Source organism: Aptenodytes forsteri, unplaced genomic scaffold (assembly GCF_000699145.1).
Source record: "Aptenodytes forsteri isolate BGI_AS27 unplaced genomic scaffold, ASM69914v1 Scaffold408, whole genome shotgun sequence".
Taxonomy (NCBI): domain Eukaryota; kingdom Metazoa; phylum Chordata; class Aves; order Sphenisciformes; family Spheniscidae; genus Aptenodytes; species Aptenodytes forsteri.
In genome coordinates, this window is record NW_008796048.1 from 99377 (window position 1) to 122160 (window position 22784).

Here is a 22784-nt window from a genome sequence, read left to right on the forward strand (position 1 = left end):
CTTACTTGTTCCTGTGCTAAAAATGCGTGCATATTTAAGTGTCCTTACTTGTAGAGGCCAACAGTGCTTTTGGGGGTTGGTTTGCCAGATGTCTTGTTTCTATTCAGATACAAGGCAGTGTGTATATCTTCATTGGTTTTTTTTAGTTAAAACTTAAATGTTAACGTATTAAAAGTTTTCTTCATTATGTCGTCTGGGAAACACTGCAGAAATTGCTTTAAACTAAGACCACCTTGTTATCACTTTCAGGATTTTCATTGACTTGTTAGGCCCTTTACCTTACACTTAGTTAGGATAGCATGACTTATTGTTTGTTCTGATATACTTTGTTTTATCTGAATAACATGGCTTCCCTTCATTTTTTAAAAGACATTTAAATTGTGTTTCTTCTTAGTCTCCTACTATTTAGTGTTCCTACTATGCTATTGGGAAGCCTGTCTTGCATCTGAGGCGAACTCATTTTGAAGTAGCTAGCTTCCTTCAGTACATACTTTCAAGTTCTCTTTAGAAAGTTTTTTCCTTGAAATTTGGCAGATAACAATGAGCACACCAAATAAAGCGCTAGAACTACAGCTGCAAATGAAGCAAAATGCTGAAGAGCTGCAGGATTTTATGAGAGAGTTGGAGAGCTGGGAAAAAGATATCAAAGAAGTGGATTCTGAACTAAGGAAACAGAGTGGTGTCCCAGAAGAGGTAAAAATCACAAGTCCGGTGTCAATATTAACTCAGCTATTCATAATGTTTTATAGTGTTTATAATAATTGCTTTTTGCTTCAGCAAAATTGCATGTGTTGACTTAAAAGATCTGAATAGAAGGTATGAGCTAACCCAGCTGACTTGTTCCTCATCTGAAGTAGACCAAAGATTCCTCTGTAAACTGTTTCACCAGCAGACTTACGGGGCAGTAGCCTCTGGAGGTGATGGGGCCAGTAAAGTTTTACTTGGTTCCAGGTAGATCGAGGAGAATATTTCTGTCTGCAGTGCCAGTATGTCTTATTTATTGCTCACTTTTAATGGATTGATGTTATTCTTCAGTGATGCTCTGCAGAGAGTTGTCTTTTGAAACTTAACTTTGTATCATACATGTAATATCTGCTATTATTATGTATTGGAAGATTTATACTTGCTGTCCTTAGTGGTTTTGTAGAGTTCCTAAGAACAGCTTCCTTGAGGAATTTCTAAAATAAAACTAGCCAGTAGATAGTACCTATATCTAGATATAGTATCTATAGATTCTTCAATACAAGTGACTTTCAGGCATTCATTTTATAATAAGTTACTTATTTCAATTTAGAATTTGCCACCAATTCGAAACAAGGCTTTTAAGAAAAAGAAGAAAAGCAAAAATAAAGTCCCTTCAAAGATAACCACTGAGGAAAACAAGAAAAACAAGATCAAGTCTTACGATTATGAAGCATGGGGGAAGCTTGATGTGGTGAGTCAGAATACTTGCTTGTTAACTTAGTCTTGTCCCCAGTTGATTCTGCTTTTAAATAAGATTTTGTCATAGTGCTGAGAGTTCAGTTTACAAGTCAGTATCTTACTGTGCTGGGTACTGTGTGAACACAGAAAGTAGCTTTCTCCCAGAAAGGTTGTGTTTAAAATTTGGATTATTGAGAAATGCTTGTGTTTTCTATTGACTGTGCTCTCATCCAGCAGATTGAAATATGACTTTAAGGAAGAAAAAGTGGTTTAACGATAGGTCTAATAAAAGGCCACAATTCTTGTAGAATATAAGACTAAATACAGCTGGCAGTATTAGAGGATAGATCTCTCACTTCTGAAGTATGGAATACTCCTTAGTAAAGAGGACTTAAGCAGTAGAGATTTTTAAAAACACACTACTAATTCTTCTAAGGTCTTAACTTGATTTGGTTTGTATTGTTAAATTATAATGAAGATAATAGTTTATTTTTATCTGATTTCAGGATAAAATACTTGAAGAACTTGATAAAGAAGATAGTACTCATGATTCTGTATCTCCAGAATCAGACTCTGAAGAAGATGGAATTCGTATAGATGCAGAAAAGGCTCTTGCAGAGAAGGAGAAGGTTATAGCATAAATGTTTGTTATTTGCAAAGTAGCAATTTAGGCATAGGAGCATTTGTAGTTTCTTTGAAAAGATTGTCCACGGAGACTGGTGGAAGAAGTGCCTGTTTGGAACTTACATCTGTTTTCCTGCCTGTTATTCCAACATACAAAATTCTTAATGCATTTCTGTTTCTTCTCATCACTGATTGCAGCAAAGCCTGTCAGACTCTGCTTAATGTACACTTACGATGATTAATGTATTGGTGGCTTTTTGCTTTGAGAAGTTGGATTGCTGTATAGAATTGTCATACGGATCAAACTGGTGTTTACCTGAACACAAGGTCTGAATGCCCCAAACTAAATCCCCAAGAATTTAAGATTAGTCCCTTTGCGAGGCTGCTACCTCTGGGAATGATGGGCGAACCGATATGTCTTCCCTGCCTTGGTAATGGCAAGTTGGTACCAGTTCAGTTTTACCTTATTTTGCAAGTAGAATACGGCAAGACCTGTCTCATGCTTCGGTGCCGTATGAGATGGATAGGCTAAGTTGTATAGCCCCTTCTGTGGTTCTGAGAAACTTCTTTGTTTACAAACAAATCACCTAACACCATCTCTCAGTTTGTACTTTTCTTCAGTAGAGTTTCTTAGGGGTTTTTTTATTGTCTGTATGGGTGACATCTGCCTTCTTTCCCTGCTGCTGTGGAAATTCCCTGATGTATAATCTGCAGTCTACACTGAGAAATTGACGTGTCTTTGACCATTATCATCTTGGCTGCAGGGAAGCAATTGAGGGCACACGAGATAAAAGTTGTGTGCCAAAGGAGGCAGGAAGGAGAATATTTACCTTGGAAAGCAAAGATGCCAAATGTAGTTACTAAAAACTCAGAAAAAGCTTCAGTAACTCTCTATAGCAATTTAAGCAGCTATGTATGTGCTTGTTATACGTTTCTGGAAATGACCTATAGATATTGAAAATCAGTATATAATAAAACGCTCTTATTGCGTAAATCATGAGAAATATTTAATATGGGATACTTAGAATATTTTGGTTAAATGTTTCACAGTAAAGCAGTACTTTGAGAGATGTTAAACAAAAATGTTTGAGCATTCTAAAATACAAGCTTTGAATTTTTTCACTAATTCAAAAATTAGTAATGTGTCTATCAATGTACAGTACCTTGCTAATAAGACTTTCTTCTATTCACAGGGTAATAACTATTTCAAACAAGGGAACTTTGATGAAGCTATAAAATGCTACACTAGAGGGATGCATTCTGATCCATACAATCCAGTATTGCCCACAAACAGAGCATCGGCTTTCTATAGAATGAAAAAGTAAGACTTGTATTGTTAAATCCTTAATATTTTCTTCTTTGAAATGCTACCTTCAGATTCTTTTTGTTTGGTTTTAAGTCTTGATTATGTTATTTATCATGCTGTAATACAATCTGTGTAAGACCGCTGTTGCAACCTGCTTTGCAGTTCCAAAGTAAAATAGGAATTGCCAGGATAAGGAATCTGGTAGTCTCTCTCATCTTTTTTTCTCTCTGCTTTCATGCTGGAAGTTCACCATCTTCTGTGTTAGTGTAAGACTTCAAAAAAAGGAAAAAGAGAGAGAAAGTTCACTATCTAATTTGCCTTTCAGATTCAGTGAGCTCTATTTCTAGGGCTTTAATTTGTTTTTGGGGAAGAAAGGGTATAGGAGAGTTGGTTATTCTTTCTGTTGCAGTAGAGATTGTTGACCTTTGTTTTCCTTTCCTGTTTTAATGTGTTCTGAATTGAGAGATGTTTAAATACTTGTTCTGTGCCCCTTCTGAAGCACGTAAGATTTCCACTTTAGAGAGAACCTGTAAAGCTTCAGAGTAAGCTAACTTGCTGAAGTTTTGGGTTTTGTTACCTAGATGTGTCCAAACTAACTCATTCATATTTTTGAAAGGTTCTCTGTGGCAGAATCTGACTGCAATTTAGCACTTGCTTTAGACAAAAATTACACAAAGGCTTATGCCAGAAGAGGCGCCGCTCGCTTTGCTTTGAAAAATCTTCAGGGTGCTAAAGAAGGTGGGTCTTTTTAAAATTCTCTCCTTAAAATACATATAAAATGTTCATCTGTCTGCTTGATTAAAGTTTGTGTGATTTGCTTATTTGGTGTAGGAATTTAATTTTCTTTTCCTGTAAACAAAGAAATGAAATGGCACATCGCATATTCTTCTGGCAAGGTGAAATTCAAGCAGCAAGTCTAAATGATTACTGTAGATACTAGTAGTTCTAGAATAATTCAGCTTTAAATGTCTTAGAATAATGTGTTCTTTGTAATATCTCAGGCTTTTTAGGTAACTACAGAAAAGGGTTATCTCAAAAGAATGCTCTTGTTTTATACTCTGGTTACTACCCTGTAGATCCTACCTGAAACATTGTTTTCTGATGTTCTGATAGATTATGAAAAAGTTTTAGAGCTGGATGCAAACAACTTTGAAGCAAAAACTGAACTGAAGAAAATTGATCAGGTAATAAGATTAATAGGCCCTAACATAAATTAATGCACCCTGTTCAGTTTATAGCTGTATCAACTTATATTTATAACAAGAACTGAATTCAACAAAATCTCATGTGCTTTTTCTGGCATTTGAAGTTCACTGAGGTCAAAATTTGTAATTGAGTTTCTTCTGGCTGAGCTAGCATGTATGCAAACATCAGTGTCATGGTGGACTGGTAGACTAAGACTGGGTGTGTGCACCAACAACGGGGGGGAGGGGTGTTTTTTGTTTGTTTGTTTTTTAAATCTGCCCTCAGATGTTTTTTCTACCTCCTGCGTTAATGGTTTTTTCAGTCATGCTTAGTATTTTGGTACAAGGTAGCACTACATATGAGAGAACCTGTGTGTTCTCTTGGACGTAAAGCTGAACTGCTAGCCTGCTTATAGTCCCACTGATTTTTGTGGTCTGCTAAACCAGAAAGTAGGTTTAAGCCTAGCAGAGCATAATACTCTACTGCAAGTCTGATCCCTTTCATGATAGGGAGAGAATGTTGATTATGGTGACCTTAGTAAATATAAGCTCACCTGTCATTACTGTATGAATATGCATATACCTCTTCAACTGTAGTTTTGAAAGTGCTTGAAAAATTTATTTTCAGAATGAAGACCCAAAGTCTCCAGTAATTGAAGAAATAAATGATTTGTGAATTGGAATATATGTAGACAGGTTCCATGGGTCATTTTACATTGTGCTTCAGAAATTACATACTTTTTATTTACCAAGTAATATTTTCACTCGCAGTCCCTCGTAGATATACATTTCCAAGAACAGTTTAGAATGATCTCTTCAATTTACATTCAACTTACAACACAGGCACTTCTGTTAAAATGCTTGGCAGATTTTTGCATCTTAAATTTAGAATTTATCATGATCTGTGTTCTGAAAATGTGTAAATGGGGGAAATACTTCTTGAGGAAAAAAATTACATCTTTGCAGGCTCTGTCATCAAGAGAGAGTTCAGAACAGAAAGAGTTTGAAGATGTGGTCAGACGAGAATTAACAGGTGAAGAGAAGCAGCGCATTGAAGACCAGCAGCTCAAGCAGAAGGCTATTACAGAAAAAGATCTGGTAAGTCACAGGTTCTGGTGGAACAGAAGAGAACTAGTAAAGAAAAGTGTTGTGTTGTGCTATTAGCTATGCAGATGTGTAAATTAAACCTGATGCTGTCTTGAACTTCATAAATACAGTGTCCTTGATAGAACCTTGATTGTTTTCCATTTTGGGCTCTATAGGAAGGGGAGGGGGACAGTGAGTTCTGTTTGGACTCTTCTGGAGGAATAATTATACAAGGTAGCTTTTACAGCCCAAATTGTACATGATAAATTTCAAATATGTAGTAAGATAAGTAAAACTCAAACTGTATTTTACAAAGATCCTGTTTCTCCAGTATTCTATGCATCCTGACCCCTGCTTGTCCAAGTGGAGTTGTGGACTATTTCTTGTGTTTTCAAACCTCTGATTACGTGGTGGAAAGTAGTTACAAAAAGGACTTCAGGGAGTGCAGGCAACAATGACAATAAAAATGTATTTCTGGATACATGGTCTTGACTCACAGTTGGCTTATTGATTCTCCCTCTCCCCACTGTTGCAATTAAGAAATAACACTATCAACTAAAACATATTCTTCTTTCTGTTCTCTTACCTAGCTATTTTACTTCTGACTTTTTATCAATATTCAGCTTTCCTATACTGGTTGTAAGACGTAATTAGTAGGAGACGAATGAAAGCATACATTAAGTAGGTAAAAGGAACAAAAGTTTGAAGAGGCCACAGGAAAAGAAATTTCAGTCTAGTACAGTACTTCATTGGTAGCAGAGGTGACTCACTGTGGGCCTGTTCCTGGCAACATGGATCCTGTCAAGTCTGAACTGTGGCCTTCGCTTTTTTTGCCAGGGTGTATAGTAATAGCAGAGAAGATAACACATGGCTTTTTATTAGTACTGAGAAGCAAAAGATAATTTTAGTCTCTTGGAAACAAACAAAAAAATAATGTAATTTTCTTGTATGGAGCATTAGTTAGAAAATAACAGCAACATTTGGGCCCAAGTAATATTTGAGGATAACTGTTTCATGGATGTAGCAGGATAAAGATAGATTTGTGCAGCGCAGAAAGTTGTCTTGAAAGGGGAATTGTGAAGGTTCAGCTTTGTTCAGTTTGTATTTAAATTCAGGAGGTACAGGGTGGCTTATACTGTACATCAGGAGTAAAGAAAAATCCTAAGTTATGCATAGTTTAAATAAGACTTAAAAGTACGTAGCAAAAAATTTTTTACCCTTGAAGCACTAGAAAAAATTAAGATAACTTCTGTGGTCTGCCTCCAAGCTTAGCTATGAAGAAATATGCCATAAATATATGCCCTGATATGGGTATTCTTTGTGATCCATCTTCTTGATATGGTGACCCTGTCTACTAAAAAGGATAAGAAAAACTCATTGCACTAGATATTTCTCAACGCTATTTTTTTCTAACCTAAATATTACAGGGTAATGGTTATTTCAAAGAAGGAAGGTATGAAGCTGCAATAGAATGTTACACCCGTGGTATAGCAGCAGATGGCACCAATGCGCTTCTGCCAGCTAACAGAGCCATGGCCTATCTAAAGATTGAAAAGTAAGTAAGATTGCATGTGCGATACTGTTTCTTTCTTTGTTGTGAACTAGACGGAAGAATGATCTAATGGATGTTCACTCAAGTTCAGTTAATGTCACTCCTTCTAGTCCTTTCTAGAATTCAATATAGAATAAATCATATTGAAAGCAGTAAGGGAGAGAAAACAACTCAATATGTGTGATCTTACAATGCATTTCATAAGAAAAGTTCTGAGAGAATAAAATAGCATCAGTATGAAATTACAGTGTCTAAAGTTTGATTTTCATTCTTTCATGTGTGTAAAATTCTAGGTATTCACTTTTCTCAAAGGACCTGCCCAAAGCTTTGTGTCTTTTTTTGACTATAAAACTCAGTCAGCTACTAAATGTTGCACTGTAAAAAGAAGTGGATTATAACTTCTGACTTCAAAGGGAATGGATAGCAGCTTTTTCTGGAAATTGTCATCTTTTAAAATATTTTTCTTTAACTCCACTAATGGAGACATGTATGCGTAGTTAGTTTATTTTTAATTAAGCTTTATTCCAATAAACCAGTAACAGTAGGAAATGCATGCTTTCTAGCAAATGAGAGAAATTCCATATGACCATTTTTGAAGTCTGATTGGGTTTTTTGGGGGTTTTTTTGACTCCCTGATGGTATGGTAGTAGACCTTTTAAACTGGTAGCATGAGAAGCAGGGAGCTGAGCATTATGTTGGTCATCTGTTCTAACATGACGTGGCTAGGTATCTGTAGAGACAGTACATTGATCTCAAATTATGAGATCATAAAATAGGTTGCACAGGTAGTATTTCTGACACAACATTTGTAATTTAGTACTGAAGCCATAGAGGACATCATAATGCAAATAATGTTCTCAGAGAATCAGAGGAAGTGATACTTTAATTGAATGACCAAGCAAGAAAATCAATTCTGTATGATAAATCAGTATATCATGGGTCTTTATATTTCAAAGAGGACCCAAACATAAAATGCAACAGAAGCTCATTAGTATTCTTATAAACCTCTAGAACTGGTAAGAGCTGAAAAAAAATTACTGTTTCCATAAATTTAATGATAGATTGAAGGAGGAGAAGAGGAATGAATGAAAATACTTTAATAGGCATATAGTGGAATCATGATCTAATGTAACTAAACAGAACCGGGATGAGGAAATTTGATGTTAGAATGAAGCAAATGACTTTAATGCAAGGATATACTGACTTCTCATTCTGAAATAGTTAAGGACAAGTCATAGAAATTCAGATGTAGAGAAATTTATTCTCAAGCTTTCTTCTCCTTTCTTGTTTGTTTGTAATGGTATTGCTGTTTTTCAGAAGTACAAAGCTATGATGCTGACTTTTATTTTAAGGCTATTTAACGTTTAAAGTGGACTCTGCTCTGGCAGGCTTTAAGCATTTATTTTCACAGAGAAAGTGAATTTCTCTGATAAAAAGAGTCAGCAGTGTGTCATGAGATACCAAAAGATTTGGCTGAAATTTCAAGGTGCTGAGAAATCATATGTTTACTTTTATTTTATGTTTTAGCTCAATGGTCTGTATTTATGTGTATATAGGTTGTTAAAGTCTGTCTTCATATTTTAATTGTTTTGGGTAGCTCTGTCTTTTCAGTTGAAACTGCCTCTTTTGAAACTGATTATTAATTTTGTACTACTCTTTTGCTGAGATATGAAGAGGCAGAAAATGACTGTACACAAGCTCTGCTCTTAGATGCCTCCTATTCTAAAGCCTTTGCCAGAAGAGGAGCTGCTAGAGTTGCTCTTGGAAAGCTAAAAGAAGCTATGCAAGGTACTATTTTGAATTAGTCTAAGTGTGATAGGTAAGAGATGAGTATAAGGACATCCTGATTTTTTTTAATCTTCTAAGAGCAATTAAATAAATTGCTAACTAATTGAAGTTATCTGTGCAAAAGTTAGGAATGGTGGGGTTTTGTTGTGTTTCATTGAATATGTATAAAACCTTTTGTGTTGGTATCCACATGATAGGAAGACAGTTTTGTGTGAAATCACAACTATTGTTGCTTATGATAAGTAGTAAGAAATAGTTTGAAAAATGTGTTTAGAACTAGGTCATGATATAAGCATTAGGATGACTTACCTGCCTTTTAATTATTTTAGAGCTGTGAAAAGAAAACAGAAGGTTTAAAAATTTGCCAGGAGTACTTTGTAATTTGAAATGTCTACAGTTTTTGTATGTTGTTTTTCACTCAGATTTTGAAGCTGTTCTGAAGCTAGAACCTGGAAATAAACAAGCAATAAATGAACTCACTAAAATAAGGAATGTATGTATACTTGTGTTTTTGGGGTTTTTTCTTGTAGGCCTATAGTAATAGAATGTTTTCATTCTTTATTACATAATTTTTAACATATCTTATAATTATTCCTCAAACCTTTGATGTTTTGACAACTTACTATTTTTTTTAGGAATTGGCGGAGAAAGAACAGTGGACTCATCAAGAATATCCTGCAGTATTGATAAAAGAAACGGAAATAAAAAATATAGTGAAAATGATTGATAATCCATTACACCTGAAATCAACAGTAAGTTTTTGAGGGTTTTTTTGAGATGCTTTCTATAATGATAGAAAAAGTAGAGCTTAAAGTTAAAATCCACTTCTTGCTTATTTATGCAGACTAACTCCTGATAGATACATCTTGCCTGTGGAAAGCCCAAAATTTACAGACCTACTCTTTTGATATTTTTCAAGAACATAACTTTGGCATTTCCATGTATGTGTAACAGTAGCTATGGTGTAAGCATTCAACGTACAGTACCACACACAGGAAACATGGTCTATGCATATATCTATAATATGAAATGGGGAGGCAATCCCACAACCCTCTCCTGGGTCCATATCTAATGTTGCGGTTGAGAGTAAAGGGGAGGCAGTTGAGTCTCCATGTTTGATTGCAGACTTGAGAAAGCTCTGGGTAAACTTCCCTTCTTTTCATCTACTGTTTACAGTTTCTATAGCAGCTGTAGTGGTAACAAGACTCGTTGCCTACCCATGTCATGCTGGTGTCACCCAGGGCTTGAGCCCTTGTCACCCAAGAGCCTTGAGCCTGCATCTTCATCCATACAAACTGTAGAATAGCTGGGTATTGGTTTTCAAGAAGCAATATTTTTGGACTGTGAATTATCAGTGGTTCTAGTCAGGTTAATGAGTTACATATGACAAAATATGATAATACAGAGAGAAATATCAGCTTTCTTTATGTATTAGGCTTCCCCTTTTAGTACATTTAATCTTTATACATTCAGCAGTGAGTTGTGTAAATACAAAGCATGCTCACACTTTGTATGGAGTACTGTAGTGTTCTGCTTTTGATGATTTTAAAAATGTTTGTTTTCTTCCATTAAATATATAATTTATATTTATCTTTATTGAAAGTATCTTCCATGTGCACCACCACAGATGAAATTGGTTATCATGAGATTATTTAAAATTAAACACAGCTGTTTATCTGGGGCCTGTATATACACTGATGTTGAGGCTACATGCATGACATGAAGTATGTGTTCTGTTCAGAAGCCTTTGCGAAGAATAGCCATTGAAGAAATTGATGATGACACACCAAACAGTGATTTGCCCAGCACTACTTCTTTAGTCAATAACTGGAGGAATTCAATGAGTGTTGAAACAACAGAGAATCTAGATCAGGATGATCAGTTGACTACAATGGACATTCCAAAAGCAAAGCACTTGAAAATAGAAGAAATCAGTGGTACGTCACCATTACAGTAAGTATAAAAATTCTGATCCTCTTTTTAAAGGGTAAATGTAGTTGAAATGTAATCTTCATTTTCAGATTTCTACATGTGCTGAGGTATCGAACGTATTTTGGAAAATTTGAATTAAAAAGAAAATATTGAAAGAAAATGTGGTTCTTACATGCCTGCCTCTTTGATCATGTACTGGTTGAGACAAGTATGATCTATTTAGTGTCAGATGGAAAACTAGTCTTGTTCTTACATTTCGAATAGAAAGAAATTCATAATATTTTCCTGTATGCCATACTCTCTTGTGCACTCCATCTTCCCTAGCTGTGATTTTTATTTGTAATGTTTTAGAGTAGATTCTGAGCGGAGTTCGAACGTTCTTTGCACACCAGTTGTGCAAGAGAAAAGGAGCAGATGAGAGTGTCAGCACTCTTTCCTCTGCTGAGCAGGCAGCTGATAACTTCAGGCTTGCTCAAAGTTCCCAAGTTCCACTGTGTTAGCTAGGCAAACTCAAGTCTGGCTGGCTGAAACTACGCTGAAGTATAGAAGCCACTATCCTAACTTTATCCCTGCTAAGTGTTGGAATTCTACTTGTTTGCTTAGGAAAGCTCTGTATGCATCGGCATCATCTCATTGTGTTAATAGTAAATACTTTCTATGGAATTCTGACTGAAGAATTTCTACAAGAAACACCATCCCGCACCTACCTTTTCCAGCTCAGTCAGATGGATTTACTGTGAAGTGTTGAAGAAAAAAGTATATTTTTTAGCCATTTTATAACTTCTGAAAAATAAACGGACTTAACTGACAAATTATAGGACAAAAAATAGCTCCACTGTAATCAGTGTTGGTTTGTTCATTTGACATGGTTATTGTTTTGCATCGTGAAATTGCGGAAATGTAATATTTTTTTGCAGCTGTGTACGGTAGAAATCTGTACCATAAAATTCAGTTATTTCCGGAAACAAAGTAGAGAAAAGCTGACTATATTTGTAAGTATTTGCAGATGTGGGGTTTTTGTTTGGGTTGTTTTTTGGTTGTGGTTTTTTTTTTTTTTTTAGAAAAGGTGAATCAAGTATAAAGCTTCCATAATTCCATTTTTTAGATATCCACTTGAACTAAAATACATTATTTTTCAGAATTTTGATAGTATTTTAGATTTTTAAGGAATTAAAAGGTCGCCAGTTAGGTCTCAGTGTAGGATTTCCTTAAATGTTTCCTTGATTATGTGTTTCAAAATCTTTTTGCAGGCTTTCTGCTAGTGTGAAAGGAGTTTCATCAACGTTGCATCCACCTTTCCCTGTGAACAAACAGAGAGAAAAAGAAATCAAAAGGTCATTTAGATCTGCTTCTCCAGTCCCCGCCATTCCTGCAAATGCTTTCCAGCTTGAGTCTGACTTCAGGAAGTTGAAAGACTGCCCAGAAAATATGTACTTGTACCTGAAGGTATGAAACAGTATTGATTGACAGTGCTTGGACAGTTTCTTCAACTGACATTGAAGAAACAGCACAAACTTAGGTGGAAAAGGTAGCTATGTTTAGAGTGTCTTAACCGTGTACAGTAGTCCCTTTCTTTAATTGCCTTCACATAATACTAAGTAGTTTGATCCACATTTGAGTGTTTCTCCTCTTGTGCCTGACTTTTCACTTACTTCACTCTGAGTGCAGTCTCTGCATAATCTGTCTCTTCTTTCAAACATAGGCCCTGATTCTGTGAACACTTAAATACATTAGTAACCATGTTAAATTCTAATTTTTCAAATGAATGCTTCTAGAGTAATTAGACATAGCAGCATTCTTATCTCTTTAAACTGAAGAAATGCTTGAAACACATCAGTCTACTTAATGTGTACTTCTGCTTATTTATATTTCGCAAAAAAATTGCTTAGAATCCTTTTTAAAAAGTTAGCAATCATCACAAAGAAACAAACACAAAAACCCCAAATTCATGTTCAACGTCAAATAGTGCAAGTGATTTGTTTTTCTTTTTTTTTGCTTTCATGCACTTCAGCAGTCCAAGACATCCTAAAAACTCATTTCTAATTCTTATGACTCAACTGTATTTTTTTGCCTAAAAATAACACTTTCTTTTAATTTTTCCAAAGCAAATAGAGCCTTCGCTTTATCCAAAACTGTTCCAGAAATCCTTAGATCCAGACTTGTTTAACCAGATACTGAAAATTCTACATGATTTCTACATCGAGTAAGTTTAACTCCTCCTTTGTTTTACATCGCTTATCGCTATTACGTATTTTGGTTTTGGGGTTTTTTTTCTCCCTAGCCCCACCCTTAGGCTTACAAAATTATTTCCAGTATGCAGCATTACATGAGCATGATGCAATAATTTGATTCAATTGTTCCTTCTTAAGAAATTAAACATATCTTGAAAAATCAGATAGAAATGAGGTAAAGAAATAAATAGCCTTTACTGTATGTTGTTGAATTCAGCTCTGCTAAACAGCATTGGAAACTGAATATTAGACTGTATGAAATAATTTTTGTTCATATTACTGTGTATATTCTGTTATCACATATAATTGCACAATACTAGCTTTCTATATTAACTTTCTAAAGCTGAGAAATACAGAGGGTTTCATTTTTGTGCAATGCTTATGTGATGCGTTCTGACTTTTAATTACATGTCAGAGGCGGTGTGCCGCTTCTCTGAATTAGTCTGCCTGAGAGCACACACTCAGAATGTCTTTAGGGTGGTGTTTTATGGAGTAAATGAATGTTATCCTTTCCCTTGGTTTCTTTAAAAGTAAATATCCATCAGGTGGGTGAAACATGACATCTTAAGAGATACAGTCCTACATTTGGTGGTATAGCATATAAAGGCTAGGAAGTTGAAATTGTTACCAGTAAGGTAAGAGACATTTCTTCTGGAGGGAGACAGGACAAGTTACGAAAGAAAAACACTATTTGTCGTTAGTATTTGTAACAAAGACAGCGCCTGTTTTACTGTTGACCAGAAGAATGTAAAATGAACACAATGTAGGAATTTTCTGCATGGATAAAAATGATGGCAACTGTAATGTGGTGCTTTTTGCTGAGTTTCCTATGACCACAGGTGCTGCTTCCCCTCACATACCCTGATACATATAAAAATGGTGAGGTTTTGGCAAGCCGGCTGAACATGAGCCGGCAGTGTGCGGTGAGGTTTTGGCAAGGTGTAAGCATTAAATCATACAATAGCTATTCTGTACGTGAACAGCAGTCAGTTTGCATCAGTCTAGGTTGTTATATTTATTCACTCTTGCTCTGTATCAGAAGGATACTTGTATAAAGATTTCTGGATATTGACTTCGTGCTTTGTAGGTGGAAGAATGAACAAGAAAGATGAGAAAGGCAGGGAATATGAGAGAAACAGAGAAGGGAGGTTTCCATTGGTCCTTTAATTTCTTGGTCCTGAAGTCTTTAATATTGCTTGCAGCTGCTGAATCTTTCTAATCAACACTAGTTATTTTTATATTTCTAATAATCTTCTTCCGGAAAGAGGAGCCATTGCTCATCCTTGAAATCCTCCAGAGGCTATCTGAATTAAAAAGATTTGATATGGCAGTAATGTTTATGTCAGGCCCAGAGAAAAAAAGTAAGTAATTCACTTTATTTGTCCTACTGTAGACTCTAGCAAAAAATACATAAAATTTAGTGCTATTCTTGTTGTTTATTCCGCGTAATAATCAGTTAAGGTTAGTTAGTTGTCTAGCTTTTTGATTGTTTTAGAAGTTAATATGAATGTCATGTAACTTTTCTTAGTCTTTTGATTCCTTATTAGTTGTTAAGATGTGAAAACTACAGCTAAATCCTTTTGTTTTTATCAGTAATACCACTGCATTTTAGTCTGATAAAGTAAGCTTCACTAGCATTTCAGTTTATAGCTGGTAGTGTTACAAATTTATGAATTTGTATGAAATCTTATATCTGACATGCAAGGTATCCAAATCACACATTTTCCACAATTTACGACCATTTCTTTGCGATCCTGACTTTACTGTTGGCAAAAAGAATGCAAACGTCTCTAAACCACTCAGCCTGTTCGTCTCTGTCCTGTTCTTGAGGCATCACTTAGATTAGTTTGCAATTCAGATTGACGTTGGCTTGAGTTCATGGTTTATAAAAGTGTTTTTTGTCTCAGACACTTTCTTTATTTAGCACACCAGACAGACTATGTAACAGTGAGACACTTAAAGCAAAACATTTTTCTGTGACCAAATAATGTCAAATTTACTATCTACAGCTGAGTTTCACTAATAACCATTATACTTTCAAAATTTTGATATGTGAATCTCCTTAAAATTGCTTGTTTGACTTACTGAAGTGCAGGTAAATACCACTTAAAAATCACATTCACGCCTTTCAACCTGATGTAAGCTTTGTCTGCCATCTGGCATTAACTTTTATCTTCTGCATTTAATGGCATAGTGCCAGGATAGTAAACAAAATAAAAGCTGTCTGTTTATGCTGTCAGGATTATATACCTGTTTAAGGAAATGTTGTTAGGCAGCTCTTAGGCATCAAAACAAAGTGAGAGCTTCCCTTTGCTACTTTTTTCATCCTCTCAGTAGTTCTAAAAATTTACTTGTATTTAGGCTATGTAATCCAACCCTTACTCTCACTGAGGAAGGAGCTGTACTGATTTACCTTAAGAGTGTGAATCATAAAAATAGTTTATGATGGGATTTTCTTTTACAGTTACACAGGTATTGTTCAATCATGTGAACCACATGGGATTGAAAGATGCTTCTGTTGAAGAATTGGAGAAGAAATACGGCATTTTCTCTTAGTGAGATGACTGACATGTAAATTTCTGTTTCCGCACTACTTTCATGTGGAAATCAGCTGAAGAAGCCTATAAAGACTGGAATTTTGTTGCTTTTGTATAAGTGATGAAACTCTTAAACTTGGTTTAGCCAAATGGCAAGTGCCTGAAGAGATAATTATCTAGTTCTGCAGGTACATTTGCTTTCTAGTACCTGAAACAATACAGATCTACATTGTCTTCAGTGGAATCTGTTTGCCTAAAAAACAATTGGGCAGATTGGCATTCAGGATTTGGACTGTAGATAGAGATCTTTATAAAAAGGAAAAAAAAGTATTTATAAACATGTCTTTGGTAAGAATCAAATGATGTATATTACAAATGTGCATGGTTTTTATTTTAGAAAATAAACTGAATGTTGAATTGAAGATACTAAATTTTTAAGGAATTTTTTTTTATTAAGGTGCCTACATCATTCTTCTCTAAGGATACAGCACATCAGAACATGTAATGTGCAAAGCGAACCTGAGGTATGATGGCCAAAAAATTCCAGAATTCTTTTATTTGAGTTTACCCAAAAGCTGAGTTTTAGCATTGACAGCTGATATATTCCTGTGAACCTGAACTGTAATTGCAGAATAGAAGGAAGCCAAATACTGTAGGATTAAACTAAAAGTGTAGGGAAAGACACTTTTTGTCTTCTTTGGAGAGTACTTTTAAAATAATCTGAGGAAATTTATCTTTTGCGTCAGTTGTTCCTAACCAGGTAAAGCCCTTAAGAAGCCTCAGGAAGCTAAGCAGAATACCCTTCCAGTATGAAGAAGACAAAGGCATGAAATCACCTGAATAATCTGAAAATTTATCTTTTGCGTCAGTTGTTCCTAACCAGGTAAAGCCCTTAAGAAGCCTCAGGAAAAGCAGAATACCCTTCCAGTATGAAGAAGAAGAAGGCATGAAATCACCTGAAATTCTTAGATGAGATAAGAAACAGCGTTAGGCATAATAAACTATTCATACTCTTCATATGACCAGAAGAAGGAAATAACAGCACTTGTCAAGTATACTGTAAGATTTAACTGTAGTATCCGAGTAGTGGCGTATAATCTTTTGCGTCAGTTGTTCCTAACCAGGTAAAGCCCTTAAGAAGCCTCAGGAAGCTAAGCAGAATACCCTTCCAGTATGAAGAAGACAAAGGCATGAAATCACCTGAAATTCTTAGATGAGATAAGAAACAGCGTTAGGCATAATAAACTATTCATACTCTTCATATGACCAGAAGAAGGAAATAACAGCACTTGTCAAGTATACTGTAAGATTTAACTGTAGTATCCGAGTAGTGGCGTATAAAATTTGCCTGTGTCTCTAGGCTTGACCGCTATATCTTTCATCCTGCTGATACTGATATTCTGTCAGTTTGCTTTCATCCTGATTCAGCCCTTGTGCTTTACTGATGCTTCTCTGACTATGGAAGCCTTCTGACATTAATGTTTTTGTTTTGGTAGTTGTGCTCTTTTTCAGAGGAATGATTAAACAGCTATAGTGTTCAGAAAGACTTCAAACTTCCAAGATGGATTAATAGGAAAAGGTATGAGTGTTATCTTCTATGTAGTCAATATTAGAAAACTAATTTTAAAACATTTGCAGCTGTGTAATGTCCTAGTTCAGATATAATCCGGTTAAAAGAAAAAAGTAACTGAGCTACTTCCTTGGGCTGGGTAGCAACTGACATGAATGGAGCACTAGATCCCTGAGGTAGCTTCCAATTAGCCCTGGAACTGAGCGCTAGGAGAAGAGCCAGTGTTACTGGGGAAATAGAAAAGCCTTTAACACTGCTTGCAGCTTACCTAAGATATGAACTGTTATTACTAGGTGTGTCCCAAGTTACGTGATAACTTTTCTTCCCCTTGTTGTAAAGCACTTCTGATAACCTATCAGGGATACTGCTGTAACTAAGAGAAGCTGGGGTGGGGCGGGGGGAGTAGTTACTGAAGTAATTTTATACACCTTTGTAGATGCAGCGTAACTTCTTATGCACTGTTATAAGTTGTTCAGTGTAGAGCAGAGGTGTATGCCTGACTAGGTTATACTGATAGAGCATTTGGTACGTTCTCAGAAGCTGCTTTTTGAAGGCTGTTGGATGAAAACAGGTGATTGTAATATGGATCCTTGACAGTAGTAAAAGCAAGACAATAGCACAAAGATTTGAAAACTGTAGGCCAGGAGTCACGTAGAACTCCACTTCGAGTCTGCTATGCTTTTAATGAGAATAAGATGTATATTTGGTTTCTGGTCCCACTGCTGCTTTTATGGAGACTTCTGTTCAGGATTTGTACGTGGTCAGGAGGGCTGGTTGAAGGGAAGCTGTTCAAGCATGTGAATTTGGTGCGGTGGATGGGTGCACCTAATGCATGTTGCTACTGAACTTAGGCTGTCAAGATACATCTTGCAAGTGGTACGCTACTGTAGCCTTTTGCTTGTATTTCTAAATGCGACATCTGATGGTGACTTGCTAAGTCGCTGAGGTTACTTTTCAGTGCTTAGAAAACTGCAAGATGGAGAGCAGAGCACAGGCATTCAGGGAACTGCTAGCTTCACTTGCTCCAGGAGATGGCGGTGGTTTTCCCCTCTAAATTGTTAAAGATTGCCGAATCTCTGAATTGAAGAGTTTAATGAAACATGGAGAAGATTCATAGATCTGAAGTAAGTCAAGAATTCTTTTTGGGCAGAAAAGGGGGATTTTTTTTTTCTTTTTTTCAAATCCAACACCCTCTCAATGGTTCTATCCCTATTGTGTCAGGGAAAAAAAGTCTAAGGTAAATATTGTGAGGCAATTAAACAGTGTGGAATACTTTATAGCCCTTAGCTATGTTATGGCATTCAAGGTGTCAAAAATCTGAGGTCATGTTTGCTGCAGTGACTGATTCAGACTTCAGTTTTTAATGATTCCTTTACTTAATCAGTATTAAATGTTTTATTTTTCTAGACAACTTTTGAACTTGTCAAGATCATTTTTTAAATTGAATATTGTCCTCCAGTAGATCTGGGAGACACTCAAACTCCATATTATCTATTGATTTCATCTAGGTTGTTAGAATATCGATGGAACTGATCCTAGCACATACTTCTGCAGAACATCCTTACAGCTTTGTGTTTTGACAGTAGACTGTGATTTTATTTTGTTCCTTTCTGATAGCTCTAGCTAGGTCTGCATTCATACAGTAATAGTTTCATCTGAGCTGTGTTTGTCTTGCTTATAAGAATGCCCTGTGATGGTCAGATGTCAGGATAAAGATACTTCATCTACTGCTTTTTTATTACACTACGGTGGAAGAAAGGATTTTAACATAACTTGTTCTTGGCCGACTTGTGTTAGTTACTGTGGAAAGCATAAATGAGTATAGTTTGAGTACATGTTCCAAAATATTTTTTAAAATTAAAAATTAATGGTCTTCGCTCTGGTCAAGAAGCTTTTACTGCTTCTCTTCTTCCCTGTCTTTCTGTTTAAAAATAGGCATTTCAGCTTGCCAATTCTCAAATATAACTACTACTACTGTTTTTGAGGCTACTTTTTTAACATATCATATTAATATAAGATTAACGTACCAATTTTTAACATATCTTATAGAGAAGTCTTTGGGGCCCAGAGAACCTGTGAACATTGAACTTCAGGAAACTTATGTTCTAACGCATTCTTTTCTTTTGCTAGGCAGAGATCTTTCTTTGTCGATGATGTGAATACAGTTGCTTGTAGTTGCCATTACTAGGGAATACTGAAGTGAAAACAGCTATCGAACAGTTAATTTCTAATGTCATCAGCTGTCAGTTGTTTTTTTTCCATCTTGCGTAACTAAGGTCCCTTTTTTTTCTTTTAATGCAGGTGCACTTACAGAGCAATCTCTTCTTATTCAGGTCAACTGCCACTTATTTTGTTTTCCTCTTTTGGTTCTGATAATGGTCCTTGTGTTCTCTTGTTGCTCCTACTTAATAATTCTTAAATAATCTGTCCTTGTTTCCATTACTTATGTGCTTTTTTCTTCTGAGATTGTTGAAGAACTCTTTGTTGGTCAGGTTGGTCCCTTTTTACACTTGCTATCCTTTCTTTCCATTGGCATAATTTAAGCTTATTATCTTGATGTCATTTATTTGGGAACTGCCAGGTCTCCTGTACCCTTTTCCGCCCTTAGATTTTCCTCCCATGAAACCTTACTAAGCAGTGTTAGAACAGAGGAAGAAGTAGAGAGAAGACTAAGTGCATGAAGCTTTCAAAGTTGTGTTTAGGTGCTGTGATGTCTAGACAGCTTGAGATTGCTCTACTGTCAGTATTAGAAACTATAAGAATTTGGGGCATTAAATATACATCCTCTTTTCTCTCCTCCAGCTATGTCCCATCTGATGGCAACTGTAAGCCAAAGAGGCTGTGCCACTCTACTGCCAGTAGGTTTTTTGTTTGTTTTTTTTTTTCTTTCAGTAAATTAGTGCTTTTCTAGGAATAGCAAGAAGGGCCTTAATAAAAGCATAGGGCTGCATATTTGTTGACTCTCACTTCTCCCCAGGTAAGATTCACTCTGTAGCTTTTCTTTTGTAGCAGCTGTCAATCACACTATATTTTTCTTTCTCGGATCTTACAGAGCCAATGGTGTCCTGAACTGCGTTGTATCACTGCTGCCTTTGCATGATGCTTTAGTAACTTCCTTAAGGTGTATTTCTAAGGGTTGTGTTAGTCAGAGGACAAAATTACCCTGCAAAATCCTTTGTTATTGATTATCCTTGAGAGAGCAGGAAACTAGCCTCTCAGGAACACATCCTAAGTTTGAATCTAGTTTTCATTTAATATTGGCAGGTACCAGTCTGCCAAATGACCTGGAATTGCATTAGTGATTGATCTGACCTTATCTGCTTTGCTGGTTAGGCTTAGGGAAAATACAACTTTTGGAATAAAAGGTGAAATTGTATTTTTCACTGTTGTCACATCTCAAGTATGCAGTTCAGCCTGATTGCAGCAGTGAAGTTGTGTGGGTTTTATGCATCTGACTGTTCCTTTGTACTACTTCACATGAACTGTTTGTATCAGATCTCTCTCGACATCTGTCACCATGTGCCAATTCCCTCTCTCTGAATTTCAGTCTTCCTTTTCACTGTGCCCTTTCTGTTTTCCATCAGGTTCAAAACATTGTATTCTCCTCTGCCTTCCCTCTCCTGTCATTAGCTGCAAGCAGCTCAGCCTCTAAAAGTGTCATTTAAAGGCTCTTTTTAGTTTTCTAAAAATTTCTGCTCCAGGCTCTTTGTTTCTGAAAGCTCCTTCCAACAGCTCTGTTTCTTCAGGCTCTATTTTGTAGGAATATTCCACTCTAATGTCTGGCTTTATAAACTGAAGCAAGTACAACATAGAAACTAAGGGAATTCCTTTTTTTTTCTTTTTTTTTCCCTCCTTGCTTCCTATTCAAGTGGTTGCTGAGTTCAGTTGTGGTTGGTTACACTGGAATCTTTTGCTTTCTTAATAGTAGCAGAAAGTAGTGTTTGCTTTCCAGACTTCATCTTCAAACTTCAGACCTTCCAGTCTCTCTTCCGACAGTTGTTGCATTAATAAAGTTTAAGGTGACAGGGTAAAAAATAAATTTGATTCCTTGTTCCTTCATACCAAATAAGTCTACCTGGGTTTTAAAGCAAGAAATGTACCATTAGGCACTAATACCAATTACGTTAACCAACAATGGAGTATACAAAAGTCTTCCTTGTCCTGATTCCTGATGAGATAGGACAGATTAATGTTCTGTATAAACTATTAATTTAAAGTCCTGTTTCGTGGCTACATACTTGGACAGGTCTGCCACAATGAGCTGAGCAGCAGATCGGAGTCTGTGAGGAAATGCCCAAAAAACCCCAAATAAACCAAAACCAAACAAAAAAATCCAGATTTTTTGCTTTTATATGTATTACAGGAATGACTACTTGTACTTCAGGTTGTAAGGGCATATGCTCAGGTGCAGCTTCCTCCCTAAAGAATCAGCAGTCTGTATGAATATCACCAAAAAGCAGAGAAGGATTAAATGGTTGATTTGCCCAGCTGTGATTATGATGGGAGAATAGTATCTGACTCCTCAAGTTGAAATCTGGTGTCTTTCTGGCTACACCAGGCTGAGTAATCAGTTTGACAAGTGGTGCTTGGACTTGGTTTGTAATGAGTTACTATCACCTTTGGAAAAATCAGGAACACTTTGCTGACTTCAGAAAAGTGTACTCCAGAGTCTTTGTTGGGAAGTGGAAATGCTGCCAACTTCTTCTAAAATAGCCTGAAGTTCAGATTGTTGAAATAAGAGGTAATGAGCTACTGCTGTACGCTGAAGCCTCTGTGTAACACCACGTAGCACATGAGCCTTGAGGATTCCAATTCTGTCCTTGGTGTTATGATTTCTTTGCATTTTGTGATTGGATTCTGGTGGTTGTGAAAATTAGCAAGGCTATTACAGGGCTACATCTTATTAAATGCAGTATTTAAGTGAAAATGTGTGTGTTTCCAACAGATGGGTAAAAACATTTTGGGGAATATTTTCCGTACAATCTGTAACAAAGAAAGGACATGAAATAAATATTTAAGAATTTGCCAGATCTCTGAGATTTTCTTCTGCTTCATGTTTCATTCTTCTGTCGACAAGCTTGTCTGATTGATTGGTAAAGCTGGCATCTCTCACCCAAAAATCCGAAAGCATTAATTGAGCTTAAGGAGAACATCATCTTTGTTTAAATTTTTATCATCCCTAGACTTTAAAGCAAGAGAAAGAAGTAGATTCACTCCTTGCACTGGTTTGCAACTGTCGAGCTTTGGCTTGATCTTCTGACCTTGAGAGAGCCCTTGTCCTGCGTCCCACCCCCAGTTGCACTTGAAATACTCCTGCGAGTGACTCGATGCTGCCTGAGAATGGGTACAGACCACAGCAAGTGGGGTCTTATATGGCTGGAGACTTTTGGAGGAGCTGAGGAGCAACCTCTACTTCATTTCTGTCTTTAATTTCAAAGATGACGTCTGGATAAAACAAATGCTTTGCAGCTTGATTAACTGTTTGCCTGCTGTGTTCAAACTGTAGCTGTATTGTGCAGTTTGAAATACAGAGCCCTAGCAGTTCCTGGGGC

At 36.2% G+C, this 22784-nt stretch overlaps 1 protein-coding gene and 1 long non-coding RNA gene across 3 annotated transcripts; one reads left to right on the plus strand and one right to left on the minus strand.

Annotated features, from left to right (window-relative positions):
* The first annotated feature begins 534 nt into the window (after nucleotides 1-534).
* On the plus strand, nucleotides 535-16087 carry RPAP3 (RNA polymerase II associated protein 3). Of its 2 annotated transcripts, none has more exons than XM_019473910.1 (16): nucleotides 535-693; nucleotides 1295-1435; nucleotides 1929-2051; nucleotides 3240-3367; nucleotides 3969-4090; nucleotides 4466-4536; nucleotides 5503-5634; nucleotides 7050-7177; nucleotides 8841-8962; nucleotides 9385-9455; nucleotides 9598-9714; nucleotides 10704-10915; nucleotides 12145-12340; nucleotides 13000-13097; nucleotides 14386-14486; nucleotides 15590-16087. In XM_019473910.1, exons 1-16 carry the CDS (start codon nucleotides 541-543, stop codon nucleotides 15679-15681), a joined length of 2007 nt encoding a protein of 668 aa, XP_019329455.1. In that variant the 5' UTR covers nucleotides 535-540; the 3' UTR covers nucleotides 15682-16087. The 2 variants fall into 2 exon arrangements, with proteins under 2 accessions (XP_019329455.1, XP_019329454.1); XM_019473909.1 differs by having other exon boundaries at nucleotides 537-693; nucleotides 14386-14490.
* On the minus strand, nucleotides 15711-22325 carry LOC103904702. Its single transcript, XR_657910.2, has 2 exons — nucleotides 16863-22325; nucleotides 15711-16498 (listed from the first exon to the last, which is right to left on the minus strand). It is a non-coding gene; the product is annotated as an uncharacterized LOC103904702 (long non-coding RNA).
* Between the last annotated feature and the right edge of the window lie 459 nt (nucleotides 22326-22784).